Source organism: Rhododendron vialii, chromosome 8a, assembly GCF_030253575.1.
Source record: "Rhododendron vialii isolate Sample 1 chromosome 8a, ASM3025357v1".
In the NCBI taxonomy this organism is placed as follows: Eukaryota; Viridiplantae; Streptophyta; class Magnoliopsida; order Ericales; family Ericaceae; genus Rhododendron; species Rhododendron vialii.
Window position 1 is genome coordinate 35,560,632 of NC_080564.1, and position 22,967 is coordinate 35,583,598.

Below are 22,967 nucleotides of genomic sequence, written 5' to 3' on the forward strand. Positions count from 1 at the left end.
TGTCCAGTATCAGTATCGTTTAAGTTCTCCAATGCTTCTCATCGAGACCAATTGAAAATCAGAAATGCTAGGAACAAAGAAAATTTATCCCGAAACTATTCCGAAAAGATCAATTAGTGGTTGAGATTCACTTTGATGTGTGTGACACAATCATCAAAGTGACTCTCAACCATTGATTGCTGTTTTTGGGGTACTTTCAGGGTAAATTTTCTTTGTACCTATCATTTCCCATTGAAAATTGCAAATTTCGTTTTTCTCGCCAAGACTAATTGGAAAAGCAAAGTATGAGTTGCTTATTGGCAGGGGAGAAGAACGCTGGCTGAGCCAAGGGTCATTTAAGAACATGCAATTAATGCAATTTTTTGGTGAGGCGAATTTGAAGAATTGAGCGTCATCTATGATCAAACAGTAACATCGAGCTCTTTGACGGCGAATCCTCCTCCTTGGGAGATATATCGCCCGTACTGACAGACCCAAGAATTTGACATAGCGGGGGTACCAAATTTTTTTTGTAACCGTAATATGCAAGTTACAGTTAAACACATTTGCTCCAAAATAATTTTAGCATTCATAATAATTAACAATTTTAAAGTATATATGTATTTTAATAATTAGCTACTTGGGCAAACTTGCGCACCTTGACTAAATGCATTAAAACAACATTATCACATGTTCATCATCTATTTTTCTATTACTAACTCTACTAATACAATTTTGGGGACAAAAAGTATATAAATGCAATGTGGGGGTAAACTCGAACCCACGAATAATATAAAAAATAAGGTACGCACTACTATTTTCTACTACCTTTTGGGAAAAAAAAAAACACACATTTTCAGTTGCCTTTTGAGATTCTCAAAAGGCAAAAAAAACCTACAGGAAAGCATAGGGGTAGTCTCAAACCCACCACCTCTTGTTTAGAAGGAGAGCACTTCACCACTGCACCAACAGACAATTACTTATATGCATTCAACATATAAGAATATATAAATAAAACCGCAAAAAAAAAAAATTTCAAAGGGCGTGGGGGCACGTGACCCCATGTGCCCTATGGTGGGTCCGCCCATCTCTGATCATGGATGGATCAGCTAGGCAACTAGACATAAGAATATATTTGAGATTCTGTCTGCATTGACCAACTCATAATACACATGAGAAATCTGCCAATTTGACAACATTAAATTTGTTTCCTAGATCTTCAAATATTCCTTTGTCTCGCCCTGAAAATTACGAGATACACAGCCGGGTAGACTCGAACCCACGAATAATATTAAAAATAAGGTACGCACTACTATTTTCTACTACCTTTTGGGGAAAAAAAACACACACACATTTTCAGTTGCCTTTTGAGAAAAAGGCAAAAAAAACTTGCAGGAGAGCATAGGGGTCTCAAACCCACCACCTCTTGTTTAGAAGGAGAGCACTTCACCACTGCACCAACAGACAATTACTTATATGCATTTAACATATAAGAATATATAAATAAAACTGCAAAAAAAAAAAAAAAAATTTCAAAGGGCGTGAGGGCACGTGACCCCACGTGCTTTATGGTGGGTCCGCCCATCGCTGATCATGGATGGATCAGCTAGGCAACTAGACATAAGAATATATTCGAGATTCTGTCTGCATTGACCAACTCATAATACACATGAGAAATCTGCCAATTTGACAACATTAAATTTGTTCCCTAGATCTTCAAATATTCCTTTGTCTCGCCCTGAAAATTACGAGATACACAGCCAAGCTAGCTTGCAATGATTGAGTTGACGTTGCAACCATATTAGGCTGAGTCAGAGAGGTAAACAGGTAGGGGTGCAATTGATCAGCCAACTGCCAAGTCAAGCCCGGCCTTGACCGTACTTGAGGGGTAGAGCTCAACCCCTGTCTCAAGCTCATCTGAATCTTACTGTATTTCTTATTTTGAGAGAGAGAGAGAGAGAGAGAGAGAGAGAGAGAGAGAGAGATTTCTTATTTTGAGGGCAACTCAGAGAGAGAGAGAGAGAGTTTGTTGCCCGAGGTGGTGCCTGCACCCTGGAAATAGTGCGATTTGGAACCTTGGTGCACGTACGCTCAGGCCTCAGTGCAGTTTAAAAAGCTTGTTATCATGTTGAAGTAGTAGTAATTAAGATCAGGAAGGGGGAGAACGCTTTTGCCACACTCTTGGACGTGCAATCTATATTTTGGATCTCTATATATCGATCCTATGAATTGTAAACTACTGTTGGACGGCTTCGTTATTTTATTTAAATAAGAACCGTACGTTTTTCATTGGAACCAACCAACGGTCGAGTTTTTTCATTAATTTCTTGACTTTATTCATTGAACACGAAGTTCGATCTCAAAGTCTCAACCCCCTTCTTGGCTAGCTCTTGCTTTAGTACTCTCTGTCCAATTTTATTCACTTCTCCAACACTTTGGGCAGCGTGTTTAACTAGTAATTTGCAGTACTCCTAGTATATTATGGTTAATTGGAATCTGGATGCAATATCTTTTGAACACCACCGTCCAAAGGTGATTCGGTTAACCCAATTGCAACCGAAAGTTTTAACCTTTGGCAATGAACCATCTCCTGAAATAATCTATATATGCTCCCAGTTCAAGAAATGGCGTGTGAGACGGATCGGATAATTAAGAACAGCTTAATGATGATCAGGCTAGACAACAGAGGAGGTAATTGGATCAAGCAGCCTTCCTGGATTAATGTGGGGTACTTACCCTCGTTGGAAGAAATATAGTAGTCACAAAGCATGCAATTTGACGCTGATCATATTCTGTAGTGTGATTCGAAAGAGTCATCTTTCTCAATAGTGTTCTTGCTAGAGCCGGCCATAACTTTTCGAGACCTAAAATACGAAAATCGAAGATGAGGCCCTTTATAATTTTTATGAACTAAATATGCGATAGATAAGTTACCTTCCAAAAAATTACGTACATTAAAAAAACCCAGACAAAAACTGCTTAATACAATATTCCAAAAGCATCACTTGAATATTACTACTAATCTAAAGAAAAATGGAAATCGACTATTACAAATTACAAAAATGTTTCACAAATATTATTCTTTTAGTTTTAGCCAGAAAAGTACTATTTATGCCCGCACAATGAATTTTATCGAAAAAGTTTCATGTTTCAAAGCTTTTTTAGCTCGGCAAAATATATATTCTGTTTTTGAACGGCAAAAAAAGGAATATCAACAAAATATATCTTCAAACATTCATATATCACTTGTACGATTTAACTTGCTCATGACAGGAAAACCCAAAACATTCATATATCACTTGGATCCCTCTTTTTTGCATTTTCATTTTTAGCTTTCCCCTTTTGGATGTTTGGAAGGAGTCACCCGGAATGATTTATGGCAAAACTCATTCTTGGTTTCTTGCTTTAGACAAGAGAAGCCAAAAAGAGGGGGATGGGAGCTTTTCCCATTCTCATTTTCTACTTCAAGTTAAGTTGTGCATGAACTGATCCAGACATCTGGTTATGAATTTTTCGAAACGGTCCACATAATCAACTCCAAAGATTCATCCATTATAGTTCTCATGGGTACCATTTGTTTTAAGAAATGGCGTGCGAGATGGAATATCGGATAAGAACAGCTTAATGATCAACTAGCCTAGACAACAGAGGAGGTTAATTGGATCAAGCAGCTAGCTAGCCTTCCCGGATTAATAAATGTGGGGTTACCCTCGTTGGAAGATATCACAAAGCAATTTGACGCTAGCTAATATATATGATCATATTCTATTGCGTGATTCGAAAGAGTCTTTCTCTCAATAGTGTTTTTGCTAGAGCCAGCTCTAACTTTTCGAGACCTAAAGCGAAAATCGAAAATGAGGCCATTTATATTTTTTATGAACAAAATATGTGTGATAGATTAAGTTAGTATAATATAATATTCCTAAAGCATCACTTGAATATCACTACTCTAAAGAAAAATGGAAATCGACTATTACAAATTTCAAAAGCGTTACGAAAATATTACTCTTTTAGTTTTAGCCGGAAAAGTACTACTTATGCCTGCACAACGAATTTTATCGAAAACGTTTCATGTTTCAAAGCGTTTTTTTTAGCTCGGCACAATATATCTTCCTACATTCATCACTTGTACGATTTAACTTGCGTATGAAAGAAAAACCTAAAACATTCATTCGTGTGTATCTCACATATGATTTTTCTTAAGACATTCATAGTGGATATAAAAATACGAGAGGCCTTAGAAATATGCATGAATTTATGGGGCTTAAAGCGGCCACACCTTAGACTAAAACCCCAAGGCTGTCACTTGTTCTAACGTTCATATCGGCAATCAATCGCTCGAATCTTGACCGAGCAATAGACAATTTGTGTGAGCTCATGTAGATTCAATCCGAACCGTCCGTGCCAAAATGAACGGCCGGATGCTTCTCAACACCCGCGCTTGGCAGGGGTGCTTGACTCCACACCACCCACCAGCTTTCCCTTATATACATAACTCAGACAAACCCTATTTCAAACTCCAAGCCCATACATTTCTCACTCATTTTACAGTAATGAACAATTAATCTCTCACTCATTTTACACGAATTAGATACCAAGGTAAAAACAATTACCCCAAAATTGAAATCTGTATACTGAGAAGCTTGAAGACGATCCGGTATTCCATATCTCAATTAAACATAAAGATCAACAATGACTTACAAAAAACGACAAAATTAGAGAAAAATGCAACAGTTAATTAATTAATAGCCTAATTAGAAGATGCGTTGATTGATGTTGAATTGGAGGGGGAGCTAGAGGAGACTTAATGGATAAAGTAGAGGAAGGAAAAAGGTAAATTCGATGGGGGTGAGAGTATATTGTGGTGCAAGTTAGATTCAATAATGTTGTGGTGGTCACATTTGGTGATCATAGTTAGAATATCATACGAGTTGTCATTTCTGCATAAGTAAGAAACATATACAATTTGGCACCAATAGTGCTTCACCATCTTCTTCTTTTTCTTTTTCCTCTTTACAAAAAAGTTACTCTCTCAGTTACTAAATGAGAGTCCCTCTTTGGAATTCCAACTTTTTTAAGGAACATATAATCATTACACCTACTTTCCACCATTACCCCTATATTCTACCTATTTTGTACCATTTGTATTCAAATAAGAGGGACACTTTTGAAATTTTATCAAATTTCCACTTCTATTTTTGGAATGGGACAATCATTTTGGAACATCCCAAAATGGAATAAGGGACTCTCATTTTGGAACGGAGGGAGTATTTATATAACCTTTGGTCTCTAAGTATTAGTTAAGTGTCATTTTGGTCCCCTGTAATTTTTTATTTTTACAAAGTTCTTAACATACTCCTGTGTTTGCCAATAAATTTAGGCGAAATTAGTTATGAGCATCATTTAATTAAACGCATACAAATGCTGGGGACAAAATAGACAAAAATTTTGTATTGGGTACCAAATTGACAATTCGCTGATACTTGTAGGACCAACATGTAAAATGAAGCCTTAAAATTTTGTTTTGCTACGGATGAGTTTGATTCCTAGAAGATCTTAGGTTCAAAACCACTTAGGTGCTATCTTTTTTTTGGGGTCAATTCATAAAAGATTTTGCTCCGGCTAATAAATCCTCCCCCCACCCTTGTGAGCGCGCTAGTGAACGATGAGTTTGGTATTTTCGGAATTAGTCGAGATACGCTTAAATTAGCATAAACATCCTGAATTATCAAAAGACAAATACGTGTTACATGTGTCTATCGGAATAATTAACTAAATTTCGGAGTTGAAGATGAAGAGACCAAATCAGTAAAGGAGATTGAGGTTGTCTGCAGGCTAGACCAATATGTATGACTAGTCGACAGCAAAAAAACGTAAGATCGATTGTCATCACACAAAATCCGAGGTCCTCACATGGCAAATATTTTTGCATATCCAGAAAGATCTTCCATGTTCACGTAGTCAATATTTAAGTCCACGAGATCATTATGCAAATTTAGCTAGTCTGACAATTTAGTGTTGTGTATTGGATGTCTAATAACTACAGCTAAGATTCTAAGAACAGGGTTAAGAAAAAACAGAGAGATAGCGCATCAATTATATTTTGGTGACCATCTTTGAGTGCCATATTTTGGATACCTGTTGGCTGGGTGAGAAGAACGCTGGCTGAGCCAAGCGTCATTTAAGAACACGTACGGAATGTGATTTTTTTTAATAACCAGGTGTCTAGGCTAGTTTTTGCGCACGCATCTCGATTAATCCTGGGGACGATAAGCTCACTGTCCATGAACTAGCGGGGGCTTCACTTGAAGTCGGAGCAAATGCTCCGTATAGACTATCCCCAAAGGAGTTGATAGCACCTAAGAAGTTGCAAACCTAAAACCTTAGGAGCTAGCAAATCTCTATGTCCAAAGCCAATGGCGGAGCCACTCTATTCCCACTGGGGGCACCCGCCCCCACTGCACGTTTTTTTTTTTTTTTGTTTGTTTTGAAATTGATAGTTTGAGTTAACCAAATATTTAAAGCAAGCACATGTTATTAGATTAAATACTTGTTAAAATATGAATGACTTGTTTGAATTGTTACACAAATAAGCTTCACAAAATCAATGTCTGCAATCATATCAAAGTAAAGATTCGGTAAATTTATTGAAGAGTGAGTAATTTTTACCTAGTATGAATAGTGAGTAATATGCACATGTTCACCTAGTGTTTAGGTGCAGGAGTGAACAAAATAGTACTCCAAAACTTGAAAACTCTCATTTGTAACATGATGTAACAACCAACACGAAAAACACGCCGCATCACCAACAACCATCAAGTCATGGGTCGGTGGGATGTCGTCGGGAGTTGGCTATCGTTAGAGATTTTGTTTTTATAATGCCTCCACCATGCCAACTCCTTGAGGTTACATGCAATGCAATTTTTTAGTAAGGCAATTGCATGCAACAGCAAGCTCGTTGCCAGTCTTCTTCTTTTGTTTTTGTTTTTTTAAAGATTCTAATGAATAGGACATAGGTGAACGTATGGACGTAAAACATTATGAGCTGGGCAACTAGATCATAAGAATATATTGGAGATTCTGTCTGCAATTTTATTTAATTTTATTGTTTTGATCTTGGAGATTCTGTCTGCAATGACCAACTGATCAAAGTACACATGGGAAATCTGCCAAATTGAACAGAACATTAATACTGTACTGCATTTATTAGTACTATTTGTTAAAGAAGTTTTGGACACGTACTCATTGAATGTGGAACTCGATCCCTACATTTCCTCTTCAAATATTCCTTGTACGTACTCCTATCATGCATCTAGCTATCTCGCCCTGAAAACACATGCAGCCATGCAAGCTTGCAATGATTGAGTTGACCTGCAGGCAATTCAGCAATTTCAGCCAGAGATCGAGGTATGGCTGTAATTGAGCCACGTCAAGCCCAACCCTTGATCTTGGGGGTTCTACCTCATCTCAATCTCTCTCACAGAGAGAGAGAGAGAGAGAGAGAGAGAGAGAGAGAGAGATTGGTTGTTTGCACCTATAGGTGGTGCCTGCATCAGCATGCACGCTGCAGGGAAATGGGGGGATTTGGTACCTTGAAGCAAGTTAAGATATATTAGCTGTAAAAATGTTAAGAGAGATCAGAGGAAGAGACGCTTCCTTGCTTGCCTAAGGATGTAAATCTATTTTGGCGCACTATCTCGTACGTTGCAATAGTAGAGTAGTAATTAATACTCCATCAGGGAGAGGAAGCTTTAGTCACAGTACTCTTGTACATGCAATGTATTTAATTTGGATCACTATCCTATGATTTAACTGTTGGACGGATTCCTTTTCTTTTTTTTTAAATTTGTGCTCTATTAGAAGGAAAGGTCGTTCATTTCTCGACTTTATTCATTGAACATATATGTAGGGAAATTAAAGTGTATGGTTTATAATTAATTATGCTCCTATAGTCCTATATGCATGGTTGCACAATTGGTCAGAGAGGAAGGACTCGGATAGGGATATATATGCAGTTTTTTGGCCACCGTCGAAACATGTCTTTTTTTTTGTTTCTTTTTTGATCGGATTGCCCAAACATGATTCTTTTGATCCATTTTAATCGTAATGCTTAGTTTGAGATTGTGCTAAAATGTGCATGGCCGGATTGGTGCACAAACATAGTACTGTATATTTTGACCTCTTGACACTTAAGCAAGTCAAAATTAACTTTAACCAAGTATTTTTAACGGACAAACTTGCTCGCGATATACGTGTACATGTATATCACCATACATATATGTATGGTTGTGTATCAGCATAATTAATGTTGCTAATTAAGTTTGTGAGTTGAAGAGACCAAATCTGTAAATGGAGATTGAGGTTTGTCTGCAGGCCAGCAAAAACAAATGAGATCTTCATCGCACCCAATCTCAGGTCCCCACATGACAAAATTTTGCACATCCAGAAGATCATAATTATCAGCTTCAATGTTTCACAAGTCAACGGTTTAAGTCCCAGAGATCATTCTGCTAATTTACACTCACAATTTAGTTTTGACTTTCCGATCAATAAGAATTACTGTTTGACTTTTGCATGCGTATTGGCTCTATAGTCTATAGACTCTAACTACAACAAACCGAGAGGGAGAGAGTCACAAAGATCTTTTTTTTTTTTGCTAATTTAGACTGACAATTAAGTTTTGACTTTCCGATCAAAAAAATAAGTTTTGACTTTTGCCTATTGGCCGTATAATAATTACAACTATAAGGCCATCCACAGTGGTATAATCAAAAGCCAATTATTTTTAAAGTTAACAATGTTGGTGCAAAAGATGGCTCACAATGGTATAATCAAATTTAGCAACATCCTTATAAATAATCAAATTTTGGGCTTTGAATAACCAAAACTAACAACCTTTTTTCAATAATCAAAATTTGTGGACTCTACACCACATAAGTTAACTAGTTTCAAAATTTGTATACACGCGTGTTTCAATTGATATTTTTTTCTTCCATTCTTCGCCTACTCTATATCTTCTTTACTTCATCCACAAACTATTTCTCTTTCTTTCCTTCAAAAAGTGAAGCTAGTATTTCTCAATCATCTATAATTCAATCTATCATCTCCGGATTAAAGTATTTCACTATTATTTTCCGTTTCTATTTTTTTTCCCCAAGAAAATTCATAATATGAGGGAAGAAAATCACCAATTTTTTTCCAAAATTAAGAGTGGGAATCGATATATTTTTGCCAAAAAAAATGTAAATGGAGGGAAGTGAATGACACGAAACGGAGGGGGGAGAGTGTGAAATTGTAGTGGATTCTTATTTTGGTTATGGACTAGAAATGATCATTGTGAAGCTTAATATTATTAAGCTTGACAACCTCTTAAGTGAATAATCAAAAGATGATGTGTCAACTTTTGACTATTCTTTTTTTATTATACCACTATAGATGGTCTAAGAAGAATATAGTTAGAAAAAACAAGAGAGAGAGAGAGAGAGAGAGAGAGAGAGGAATTTAAGCATTAGATAACTGTGGCAAAATCCTTTACCATAAAACACCCGTATTCCCCTTAACATTTCAAATGCAAAGACATAGATATACTACTAATTTTCTCACCTATGATAGTGATCACAGAGAGGCGCTTGTCAATGTGTTTCCCTCAAAGGAGCAAAAGCCTCTCGGCCTTTCCTTACACCCGTTCCCATTGCTATTTTATTCACTATCGGTCACTACCGTAATGCTCATACCCTCATGGCCTCATCATGTACAAACGCACTTAATTCAATTTTCGTGTCATTTTCCAAAACATCACAGTAAAAGTCAAACGACATTTTGTTCACATGCATCGAACGATTCTAAACTTTTAGAGCAATATTTTAAATAAAAAAACAGAAGTGGAAATGTCATTTTTAGAATTGTGAACTCCAAAAGACCAGTGTTTTGAGAGAGGGGCTAGGCTTGGGATTGTGTGAAGCAGGGGGCTGCTTTGAGCAAACACAATAGCATGCAATTATACCCCATCTCACTGTTCATCTCAACAATTAATGGTTCTGATATTTTTTTTTTTAAAAGCCTTCTAGTGAACTCTTTCCTAGAAGAATTCTTTTAATATCCGAACTGTCCAACGGTGAAAATTGTGTGCTGCTACATGCTACTGTGTTTTACGAGTGCAATTTTGTTCACCCTCCTTAAAAGATGGTGAACATTACCCTCTCTCTTATTGGTTGAAATGGTGTGGACCACACCACAAAGTGATGTCATGCTTATTATATAATACACTTTTTAGTAAATATGATATCAGTTTGTGGTGAGGTCCACATCATTTCAACCAATAAAACTCAACTCGTGTTTTACTTACAGCAACCCCGCTTCTGGGATTGTGAGCCACAACAAAGCCTGCCCGGAGTCCTACTTAGACAAATTGGCCGACACCCTGTTCCCTCTGGTCCTTCCAATGCCTCGTCCTCATTACAACACCCTTCCTATTCTAATGCCTTTGCCACTTTTCTAATCCTATGTAACTGATAATTAACTCAACTCAAAATTACACCTCATCCCTTCATTTACACTTCTGGTCAACACTTAGCTCATATTATTTTAATCCAAGCCCACGTTCACCCCCCTAGCTCTTCCTTCTTTCAAAAACTATTGCTGAGCTTGCTACATCTTTCCATGCTAAATCCCTCTGTTTTCGAACCCGACCATGTTCACTCCCCCTCCTACGAGAAGTTATCCCCTGTTCTGCACCATCGCTCCAAAAGTCTTTTTTCCTAAGATTTCAGGTCCAACATCGACCGTTGGATACTAAGACCCCTTCACACATAGGACTAATTTATTTTTGGAAATGTTCAGTGAACGTTAGGCAATATGCTAAAGTAATCTAATGGTTAACTCTCAAGGGTTTGGCCAAATGAACATCAGTAATCAAATAAGTGTTTTTCTTCCATGAAGTGGCGTGTTTGAATTTTATGTAGGTTAAACATTCCGAACCCTTAGGGCCACGGGAGGATTCATCAAGTCGGTTACTTCAGGGCTACAGAATCAGTCAAGGTGCACGCAAACAGGTCCGGATATCCGGTAGTAAAGAAAAAGGGAATCTAATTAATGGCTGAGCCATCTCCAGTTGTATCACTTGATGACAGGGCCCTACGGAGATGAACAGATACAGAGTCTGGAATTAATGATCCTGCACCACTGAATAATTTTCTCTTCCTTAATCTAGAAACCCAGTCAACCCCTGTTGATCGGATATAAATACATGTCTCCCCCTACCCCGCCCTACTCAGGGTCTAGCTCCAAGTTTTGGGCTTTTTTCTCCCTTTTTTCCCCTACCATCTTCTACCATTTCTCAAAACCTTCCGTTTTTCTCTCTCAAAAATCTTTCGCCTTTCCTCATCAACCAAACCAACCACCACAAATGGCTGAGCAAAAGCAACAGTTCAAAACCTCTTCAAAGAGAAAGGGCAGTGGAATCACAAGGAAGTGTGCTTCCTTGATTAGGGAGCAGAGAGCCCGAATCTACATCATCCGCCGCTGCGCCACCACCCTTCTCTGCTGGTCCATTCAAGGAGATGATTAGTTTCCCACAACCCATTTCACCAACTTTACCACCCCCCACGAAACCTTTTTTTTTTTTCCTCTTTTTTTACCTTCTTAATCCATCTACTATATACCCATATAAGTATCACTCCTTGTTAACCAACACATCATGCAAACAAATCTCACACTTGAGTTCTCAACATGGAAAAATCATCTAGTTTTTCCCGAAACAGCACGTTGGAGAGTGTCCTATTAATAGTGGGCTCGTGATTTTTTTTTTCCCTATTGAGGGGACGCACTACCAACGTGATCGATGTTTCGGGAAGACTAGATAATTTTTTTGGTCGCGAGAAGTCTACAAGTTAAGATTCGTGAGCTAGATGTGTTTGTGAGGGAAACACCATTTCTCCCTCTTCTTTTCCTTCCTGTCGGTTTTGTCATCTAGGGGGGTCTGGTTTGGTTCATGGGCTGTATTTTGTTGCCCCTGTTTCCTCTCTCTTACGTGCCTCCTCTGTTTTTGACCTTAATGGTGACGAACCATTGGGTTTTTGGGCACGAGGGAGAGGTTTCCGGCAGCATTCCGCCACTTTTTAACTGACCATCCGCCATGGAAGAACTCCGGCAAGCTGACATGCGGGGTCAACTCATCTTCTAACGTTGCTTATCTGAAGATTACTCGTGGCATTTCAAGAATATCGTGTATTAGTCGTACAATGGTTTAACAATAAGGGGCTCTCCTGTCTTTGTAGTTTCCCTTCTTCCAAGCATATAATGAAGGAAATGTTATGGTTCAATTTATGGATGATAGTTTAATACATGTGGAAGTAAGGGATCCATGGAAGTAATGAATAAGATCCAGAAAGAATGTGCAGGGGAGCTCTCTGCAAGAAGTACTGTGAACTTGTCCAAGAGCAGTGTTCAAATGTTGTTTTCCTTTTCCATAAAAAAAAGTTCTTTTTCCTTTTTTGTTTTTTTGGTATCTCAATCAGAGATGTCCAGGTCAGCTCACGCGCGCCTCGACTAATCCACTCCCTGATCTAGTCCAAGACAGGCCATCCACCTCAGCAAGAAATTACTTTCTTGCGGTGTGGCCCGAAGAGACCAAGTGTTCAAGTATTCAGTTGTTGTGATTTTGTTATGTGTTGTATGAATAAAAGATTTATGTTGTCTCGTTTTTGGCTTATTACTGAGACTGAGAGGATTGTGGAATTGTTCATTGACGAATGCTATATATATCATGTTTGTATATCAGTTACGTGGATGCAAATTATCTGTATTCATTATCAGTTACGTGGATGCAAATTGTCTGTATTCATTTCATTTTGGATGAATTTTATATTTTTTGTCAAAAAAATAAAGAAGAGGCGCAAGAAATATTTGTTCCTTAAATATATGCCAAAAACAAAGATGAATCGAGACATGGAACTATTGATCTAATCTAGTCCTTAAGTTTCGAGCACATGACTTCCCATATATTTGGATTGGAAGATCACCTAGTTGTTTTTCTTGCCTCAATATTTGCTGCGTATAATTCTGATGGAAATTAAAAAACTGCACATGAACAACTATAATTTGAATTGCTTTCTAATCTTGTTGTTCAGCTATAAATTTTGGGCCCTTTGGACCCAACCCAAAACTTGAGCAAACACCTGCTAAGGTACTATCCCCTTCCTGCACCACAGATTTTGGCTATCCTACTTTCTTCCAATAGCCTTCCACACTGTTCAGCACATCATAGCCGTGAGGATAGTTTTTAATCTTCTCCGAGAAGAAGAAGAGGTACCAAAGGACGAGTTGAGATGAATTTAATTAGCTATGTACGGTTTGGAAGAAGGGGCAAAAGAGGAAAGATGGATGGGTGGTTAATGGTTAATTAAGGATCTGTGGGTGTGGATCCAGAAATCCAGAAATAGACGAGAGTGGCGGTGGGCTTAGGGATTTGTGTTGTGTGAGAGGCAGTAGACGGGTGGTAGCAACTATGGCAGGAGAGGTGGAGATGAAATGGAGCAAAAAAGAGAACATCCCACAAATGGAGAAGGGAAACACCTCACTGGGGATGGTGAGCTCTCAGATCTGCCCACCTCCCCCTCCCTTGCTGCCACAAAACTGCTTGAAGAAACCCAAACCCTAGGCCATGCGAGGGAAGAGAGAGGACAAAACTACGAAAAAGTATAAATTTAAAGAACAATGCATGTACTTCAATCATATAGGTAGGATTCTATTATCAACAGATGTATAACCAGTGTTTTCAAATCAGGATACGTATCGTGTATCATTTTTTCAATTGTATAGATTTTCAATTGTATAGATCATATCGGGATACGTATCGTGTATCTTAAGATACGTTTGTTGGAAGATCGAGGAGGAGTTTCTATTATTTAGTTGGACAAATTTTTTGGAAGAGAGAATACTGAAGATAAGAGCGAGGAAGAAGAGTGTTTGAATTACACTTGAACTCAAACTTTTTATTTAACTTGGTACAAATGGCAAGAACTCGTCCCTATTTATACTACTACATGGAAAGCTCTAGTACAAAGATATTTTCATACAGAGTATAAGATAAATTTTGAAATAATTCTAGAATTACACATGTGACTAATTCTCACAAAAAACTCTAGATATTTCACAAGGATATTCTAGAGCTTCTAAATATTAGTAAATATTTATATATTCTTCAATAATATCTTCCATTTTTGGGTTTTTGTCAATTGGACTTGTTTAAACTTAACTTTCTTATGCCAAAATACTAAATTTAGTTTATACTTCAAGTTAATCATAATTAACAAGGAATCAAAAAATAGATACACCTAATAACATTAACAAACTATGCTTTACATTAAAAAAAAAATTTTACGATACCAAATTTTAAGTTTCTCAACTGGGGCCTGTTTACATTAAGGCTTTCTGTTTTTTTTGTTATAGAAAGAAAAATCAAGCAAAACACAATTGAAGTATGGTATTTAATTTCTTCCATACAAGCCTTACCTTAAGGTTGAATATCTATCAAATGATTTGAAAGATATCATAATTAGATTAAATAGCTCATATTAATGCATTTGGAGTTCTGCTTCTTGAAATAAGGTCCTGATAGGTATAAACTAACCTCCCAAGGGCCCAGGCCAAGACGCCCAGCACAGCTCAAGGGCTCATGTCGAGGCCTAACGACATGAGATCCGCACATAAGAGCTAGTCTCCATTGACCAGGCTGAGGTCAACCTGTGAGCACAGCTCATACAGGTATCTAGATCATCTCAAGGGGTGAGCTAAGTACACACGCCATCCAGCTCGAGAGCTGGGAATATGATAAACTCATAACCTAGAGTCAATTATTATAAATACTCTACGGAGGAAGTTCATACAGTCTAAAAGACTTTTAGAATAGCCAAGGCCTTATTCCCCCTTATTCCGATCCAAGGGATAGGGTCGAGAATCCTAAGGGATAGCCATGGAAAATCCAGACAGCATAAGGGCTCCTGGTCTTGATAAAGATTATAGAGTGCTAAGGTGAAGAGGACACTCCAACACCTATCCAAACCCGTTACAAATGGATTAAACCCAAGGGTCCCAATCCTAAGGAACTCCTCCTAAAATGCATCTCAGCTCCACAAGCCAAAGGTATGCAACTTATACACAATTAATTTCACTTTCTCCAAGCTAAGGCAAATTGACTTAGGCATCAGAGAAGTGTTGGCGACTTTTGCCCAATAAGTAATTGTAGGATACCGTACTGAAGTAAGATACACGTACAAATTGCATGTCGTATCGGAGGATTTCTATACAAAAATGATACTACAAGGTAGAATACGTATATCGTTCTCCGAAAGAGACGATACAAATCATATGATACGTACAACTATGTGTATAACCAACTTTTTCTTTGACTTAGCCTACTCCAAAGCAGAGAATTCAAATCCACATTGTAACGAAACCCAATGACTTAGATCTCAAAATACAAACAATAAAAGTCCTTCAGAGAATTTTAGGACCTCGGTTTGTATCATGAAACCTCATATATTGTGCACTAGACAGGGCAATGTCAGCTTGTACACCTTTGAGAAATTTATTCTACATACGGGTTCAAATGTCTTCACCTTGAGCTTATAACACCCATCGAAACGACTTAAAACTGTTCAGAACACATACTGAACAACTCCAACGGAGCTTCTAATTAGCCTTAATTAACTTTGGGGAGTGAGTCAGATAAAAAAACCTATAGGGAGTGAGGAAGAAAGAACAAACGGGCATTGATTCTTCAAATTGGCCTGATATCCTATCCATCTAAGAGCAGCTACTTGCACAAAAGCATAACCGATTAGACGCTGAGTTCTGACTTCATTTGTCAATCCAATCCTTGAAGAGCAACATCATATACAGAGGGACATTAACTGCAGCCACGACTATAAGTGTCCGAACTATTCGTACCAATCTCCGGATGACCATTTTTGTCTTTGACTTGTTTGTTCGAATAAGTGGTACATTCATATCCACAGACACGGAGACATCCATTTCCGGTGAGATGTGTTTTTTAGCTGCTGGCCGAATCACAGCATTTCCCCTGCTAAAAGTAAAGGAACAAATGAAAGTCATACAACCTAGGTGCATATGACTCGAGCATAAGCTGTGGTTACAGTGCAGCAGACCATTTTCCTGCATGATAAAATCTTCACGTCCGATGTTCATTAAGAATATAACAATATAAAAAATATAAAAAATCTCAGATTTTTTGGTAAGTGCTTTGTCCTAGGTGTGTGCAGCATGTGTAATTTGCACATATTAAGTATATGTGGACAACATTCGTTACCTCCAATGTAACTTCATGTATTCTTAGTTTTAGTTAGGTATTTTTCCTGTTTCATTCTTAGTTTTATCACCACCACCTCATTCTCCATGTTTAAAACTAAAGAGAATGAACAGCCACTGTGGCAGAGGCCTGCACAAGAAAACAAAGTGTCGAAACTTTGTTCACTGCCAGACATTGGCCTAGACAAATGAAACATACCTCTCCACCACGCCCTTGTCACTTGATAATTTAGTAGGGGCCTTCGAAGTTTTCTTTATAAGATGCATAGATCCTTCTGCATCCCAAATCATCTCATACTCACAATTCTCATCGTCATTTTTCTCTTTCGTAACATCTCCAAAAATGCTGCAGCTAAGGCTTCTGATATACCCCATGAAACCACGAAAATGACGTGAGAAGTCTATGCCGTTTGTTGGCCAAAGGAGTAGGACAAGAAGGGTCAGAACAAATTGACAAATATACCTGCCATTTCAGGCAAATATAGCTCAGAACGAGCAAAAGCGAATGACAGGAGAAAAAAAGAAGAAATAAGTAGACTAGAGTAACCGACATGACTTATAACATCATAATTACCATATGTAGATGTGTGTTTGCATAGGAAGAAAGCACAAATGAGTTAATATTGCATCTTCTTTGCTGGATAGATCGTCCAATGCTTGGTTACTGACAGATAATAGCATGAATGATGGATACAGGTTACCCTGCTGCCAGCTTATGGTCCCTAAGGTATGCTGCACAAAGTTACCAAGCAGACGTCATACCATGAGCAAAACTAATATATCCTCAGAACTCAGGTGCTTACCTCTGCCACTTGCCCATACTTCGATAAGTGGCTCACTGTACATTGATCATGATCATGACCAGACAAGATGAGTACCTAGAAAAATAAAGCTTAGGTCACATCCAGTTTTTTTTTCTTTTTCTCATGGCTGAGAATCAAGAAAAGCAGAGTGAACCTACAGGTTTGACCATTTCCAACAAGGACTTTGACGATTTTTTGGTGACATAATTTTGGTACCTACACCAGTAAATAAATCACCAAACTGAGTGTGCGACCCAAAACATGTAAAACAATGTAGTTCAACATGGCCACCGAGTAAAAAATGAGGCAAGAAGTTACAGTATTTCTTCAGTCTCAGCATCCCTGGAAACCCTCTGAAGAAAAAGAAACAGCAATTGCAAATTCAGCTACTGACAGGAGTCACAGGACCACGAGCGTGTTAATTCAAAACCGACTAACTCACCACAATAAGACTTGCAACGGTGCTCATAAGTAAATGAATTTGAAGTGAGTTTCAGCAAAGGTGAAAAATCCAAGAATCACAACTCCAAAACCAAGCATATGAAATAAAAATAGCAGTTGCACCTGATTGATAACTGGAGAAGAGCGGTGTGGGCCACAGGAAGTCCAATCCGGTCGATATAATGGGATATGAGTCAGTAGAACCCTCGGAGTCAAACTAACATCTAGAAACGATTTGTCATGAGTACCAAATCAATGTAACACTGAATGAAAAGCAATAAAGCAAACTTCATATTACCCTTTGAGATATTTTTTACAAAATCCCAGGTTGCAGCAGTCAAGTGTCCTTGTGAAGGCCCTGCACATGAAAAAATGCCCTGACCTTTGAAGTTTCAATACAATCAACTCCTTATACAAATAGAGAATCTGAGTCATTCCCACTTAGGCGTACCCTGCTGAGATCTGGAGACCTAATCTAAGCCCAACAAATTTCAAGTATAGGCAAACTTCGACATGTTGAGGGTGGGTGATAAATTCATTTACCGGTTCACTCCTCTCAAGGATTTTCTCAAATCTCGTCTCCAAAAAGCCCTAACAACAGAAACACTAATTTGGACAGGGACAAGACCAATTGTTTTAATGTCCTTGCTCACAAAAAGGAACAGAAAGGGGACTTGTGCTGCACAGTCATCTTGTAAAAAGAATTTTCAATCCCATTTTTTGGTAAATAATATGGCACCAACGATACGTATGGTAAGGCTTCAATTAAATTGCAGAAATAACATATTCTACAAGTGAAGAAGATGAAAGCCAAAAAAGTAACCACAAAGATATGGAGACAACAAACTCAACCTATCCTCCGAGTTTTCTCACTTACTGGTGACTACAGGCTATGAGCTACCCGTTAACTAAAACGAGCTTGCATAACGCAAAAGCCCTACAGCTATCGTACTCATCAAGTTCTTTGTGTATTTGTAGGGAAAGTAGCATAAAGTGACTGACGGAAAGTGGTAAAGGTGTTCCTTACCATCCAAAGTTTGAGCATCAATAGCAATGAAATCCACTTTTCCAACGGTAAATTGGTAGTTCCTTGAACCAAATTCTTTCTCATAGCGTTTAATAACCTGTATAAAGGTAAAAATATCAAACCAGCAAGAAATCACGGCACAATGGCAATTGATTGGACCAAAGCATGTATCAATGGTGAACCAGTTGTCAAGTGTGTAGAAGTAACTTTCACAATAAAAAAGATAACATACAGCACACAATTCATATCATACCGCTGAATAATATAGCTTTCAAATTTCTAGTCATATAAAGAAGAATTTGTAGACCCTGAGCATAAAGTATTCTAAATCCCACTTAATTGTCATGAATTTGATTGTTTGCATCATAAAACCCTCAAGTTACCAACATTAATTACCTAGTTTGGATTGTTTAGGATGAGCCTATACTCCTTAGGTGGACCATCAAACTAAGCTGAGCTGAGCTAAGTAGCACAGTGATGTATTAGTATTGGTTTAAGATTGCATTGTGCCAAGCTTGGTACAAGCCACAGACATTGTTATGTACTTTCTTTGGAATGAAGGTAGAATTTTCCACACGTCAGTTTTGCAATTTAGTATGTATACTGCGTAGGCTATGAATCCAGTCAAGTCCCCTCTAGATATGAAATTCATTTTCCACTTGAATGCTCCCAATTGTGCATAAAAGGGAAGGCAAGGGAATCGAGCCAACTGGGAACAACGGGTCAATGTTCAACTGGTATTGAGGCTTTTGAGTTGCAGGCAAGGCATGGAATTTATAAGCAAAGCCTTACATGTTGTCTCACAATACTGAAAGGAATAAAGGCAGTTTGGAATTGCAAAGACCATATATCCTGCTAAAAGGGTCATGGAATAATGAATAAACGTACCTCTGGCATTCGTGAGTGAATAGCTGCATAGCCAATGTCATGATTTCCAGGAAGGTAATATACTTGGGTTTTTGCACTTCTTTCAAGCATATTCAGGTTGAAAATATGCTTAAAACGGCTCAAAGATTCCTGCCATCTATAAAAGTATCAATGGCCTTGACAGTGGAAAAGTAGCAATAGAAATGCCCTCAAAATTACAAATGAGATCCATTGTCCTAAAATAGAGTTACAGACAAAGCAGAAAATTGATTTGAGTAGGCACAAATCAAAGGTGGGCCAAAATAATGAAACTTTGAAACTAAAATGAGGCTAAGTTTCTCTTGTTGTCCAAAAACGTGACTTTCGAGACAGGTCATTCTCACATACATTAACTAAAAGTACAAATAGCGGAAACAACTTGTCTAAAGCCCCTAAGCTATAGACAAACTTTTTGAGGGAATCCACCTAACTCTGACATCAGTGCAGAAAGAAGAATATTCCAATCTACCCTCTCCAACAATCAAGAAACTGATAATGCAAGCACCCATATCTCTCAGCTGTTTGCTGCTAGCATTAACAAACAAACATCCTAAAGAGCATTGTAGTTTTGGAACCATACCTCAGAGAACCCAAAAAACAGTTTTCCAAGGTGCTTGGTATGTATGGGGAATAACTATACTAAAATCGTTTCTTATGTCTTCGGAGATTCTATTAATATCAGGCAATGACAAAAGAAAAACCTAGCAACCAAAACGAAATCATGATCAAATCATAAACAATAAATTCAATTTCCAAGAAGAAATACAGGTTACACATCTTACTCTTTGTCAGATAATATAGGTCCCCCATCCAAATAATCACCCAAAAACAAAATCACATCAGGTTGGAAAGGCAACACGGATGCTAAGATGGCTCTGCGCATGAACAAGTCCGTGTAGAATTGAACAGATTCCAAAGCCAGTGATTTTGGAGCAAGGCGAAGGGAGGTTCGGTCCATGACCTAAACAAAATTACGAACCTGGAACTGATATACTGTGGATATATATAAGACCGAGAAAGGGACACCACATGAAAAATAAGTTAAACATTAACCTGTGGATCAGTAAGAACAGCAACTTTCACGTACTCACTTGAAAATTCTGCTCCACTTATCTGAAATAGCAAGCCGACACTTTATAACAAATTTTTATGGAGATCCCCATAGACACATGCAATCATATATACAGCTTACACAGGGAATAATATATGCTCCATATGTATCTGTAATTACTACAGCCTGTTGCATGACAACTTGCACATAGGATAGAGCTCCAGTTTTCATATAATGACATGAGGAAAGGAAGTCCAAAAGGTGCACTGGCAGTCCCACTTGCTATAATCTATACACCAGGGGAAAAGGATTGGAATATAGGGGTGTCCAATTCTTGGAAGGTCCCAAGAGAGCAATGCTCTTAAATCACTGACAAACAAACGAGACAATGAGCATGATATATTTCAAATTTTTATTCTTCTTGGGGTACTCACTTGCAGTGCTCTGCATCAAAAGTTAACCATTGCTACTCTTCAAAAAAAATTTAGTACTCAACAGAGCCTTTAACATGCTACCAAATAAAAGGTTTGAGTATCTATCCAAGCAAACGTTTCTCATTGCTTCACAGGTGAGTTACATCGCATGCCAGTTTATCCACCAGAAGTTTTGTGCCAAACCTTTTTTCTTTTTTGATAAATTTGTGCCAAACCTAATACTCCAGTTGCTTTCCTCAATATTTACCCCGTAGGTCTAGATTTTATTATTTGTTTGCACCACAAACATTGACATAGCGAATCATTACTTTATGAGGGCTTGAACAACTTTCAACTTTCACCGGTTGCCTAGACAATAATTCTGTATGGCTTATGCACCGTGGGAGTCCTCAAACAGTATGCAAACTTTTGGATGAAGTCCAATTTATCCCAATGCTAATTCGTGATCACTCCACCTTCCGGTTCATATTTGTGGGCTCACAGTAGCTTTAACTTACTGATTTGCTAGAATTCTGTTAAGCTAAAGAAATGTAAACCACGATCCATGATATAGTGTGTTATGGAGAGGCCTCTGGACCATGGTTGCTAAGAGCAAAAGATGTGGAAAGTTGGGATATACTGTAACAGGAACACAGAAGCGGAAGAAAAATTGAAGCAAGTTGCGATGCTTTTGGGAACTATACGCCGAGACATTCTAACTCTTCAATCATTTAACATCGGTAAATCTAATCTCTCTCGGTCTGCTATAACGGGATCCAGTCTCTTCACATTGTCTGCCTGATTTTCCCCAGATTGACCTTCAAGAGACATAATTCAGCTAACTGGCAGCCAGAAGAGATCATAATGAACTCAGACACTTAAGTGTGTGACCTGTATGGTTTGAAAAAACAATGATCCAAGTAATTATGAACTTCAAGAAAGAAACGCAGAATCCAGATTTAGGCATGGGGGTGGAACCTGAAAACACCATTGCCAGCCTATCCCATGGAATCATCCCCAATATCATGAAATCCCCACTTCGAAATTTCTTTATATAGTTGTTTCGATAAAGAAAAAACATATTCATTGCCCACAGTACAGTTGCATAGGGTAGAGTCCTTCAGTTTTTTTTTTTTTTGGAGAAATAGAGTCCTTCAGTTTGTTCAGATAATTTGAAAGCATTCAACCACGGCCACATCTCAAACCAAGTCAATGTTCGAGATAAAGAGAGATATCACTATAAAAGTACACTAAACAGTGACCACAAGTCTGAAATCAATTATCTAACTACAAACAGGATCTTGGAAATGCTCGTATCAGATCATATCAAGAACAGGACTAAAGCTCAAAAAAGTGGAAAGACAAAAAAAAAAGTCTTCAGCTAAGGGGACATAGGCAGTTGTTACCGAAGAAGAAGGGGATCGATGACGTAGATGATGAGGCCAAGAACAGGTCAAGAAAGAGGGGACCCAGAACGCGAACATCTCGCCGTAGAGAAGGGTCGCCGCCCATATCACGCACAGAACCACCGTCAGATTCCACATCCTCCTCCTCCCCTGCGCTGCGCTGCCGCGCCACCTTGTTTCTCTTGTTCCCAAAATATGCCTTTTGGGGGAGTCAACTAATCCAGTTTAAACTGTCTTGCCATACGGATTTCCATACTCTTCTTCTTCTTCTTCTTCTTTTTTCTTTTTTTTTTCTTTTTTGGAGAAAATTATCTCATTGATGTCTTCTTCGTATATAAAAGAGCATTTTTTTAAGAGTTCCTACTAATTACCCAAAAACCATTTTCTTTCTACAAATGAGCTCCTAACATTTCAATTGATTTTTCAGGCATTTTCGATGCTGTTCTAAATATATTTTTTAAATTGCTCTACGTTATTTACAATCACTTTCTTTATTTTTAACTCTGCTTTTAATTTGTTACTGTATCATATAATCAAACTACTTTGTATCTCGATTTGCTAGTAACGATTACCGGTCAACTAACCTGATTGTCCTATTAAAGTCGTGATAGAATT

At 38.0% G+C, this 22,967-nt stretch overlaps 1 protein-coding gene across 2 annotated transcripts; it reads right to left on the reverse strand.

Moving 5' to 3' along the window:
* Positions 1–15,346: 15,346 nt before the first annotated feature.
* On the reverse strand, positions 15,347–22,764 carry LOC131335565 (uncharacterized protein C630.12). 2 transcript variants are annotated; one of them, XM_058370989.1, is made up of 13 exons: positions 22,353–22,764; positions 20,536–20,595; positions 20,265–20,443; positions 19,465–19,600; positions 18,577–18,673; positions 17,848–17,907; positions 17,673–17,773; positions 17,427–17,461; positions 17,267–17,324; positions 17,109–17,183; positions 16,880–17,037; positions 16,505–16,768; positions 15,347–16,060 (listed from the first exon to the last, which is right to left on the reverse strand). In XM_058370989.1, the coding sequence occupies exons 1-13, from the start codon at positions 22,488–22,490 to the stop codon at positions 15,838–15,840; spliced, it is 1,584 nt and encodes a 527-aa protein (XP_058226972.1). In that variant the 5' UTR covers positions 22,491–22,764; the 3' UTR covers positions 15,347–15,837. The 2 variants fall into 2 exon arrangements, with proteins under 2 accessions (XP_058226972.1, XP_058226971.1); XM_058370988.1 differs by having other exon boundaries at positions 15,347–16,063.
* Positions 22,765–22,967: the final 203 nt, after the last annotated feature.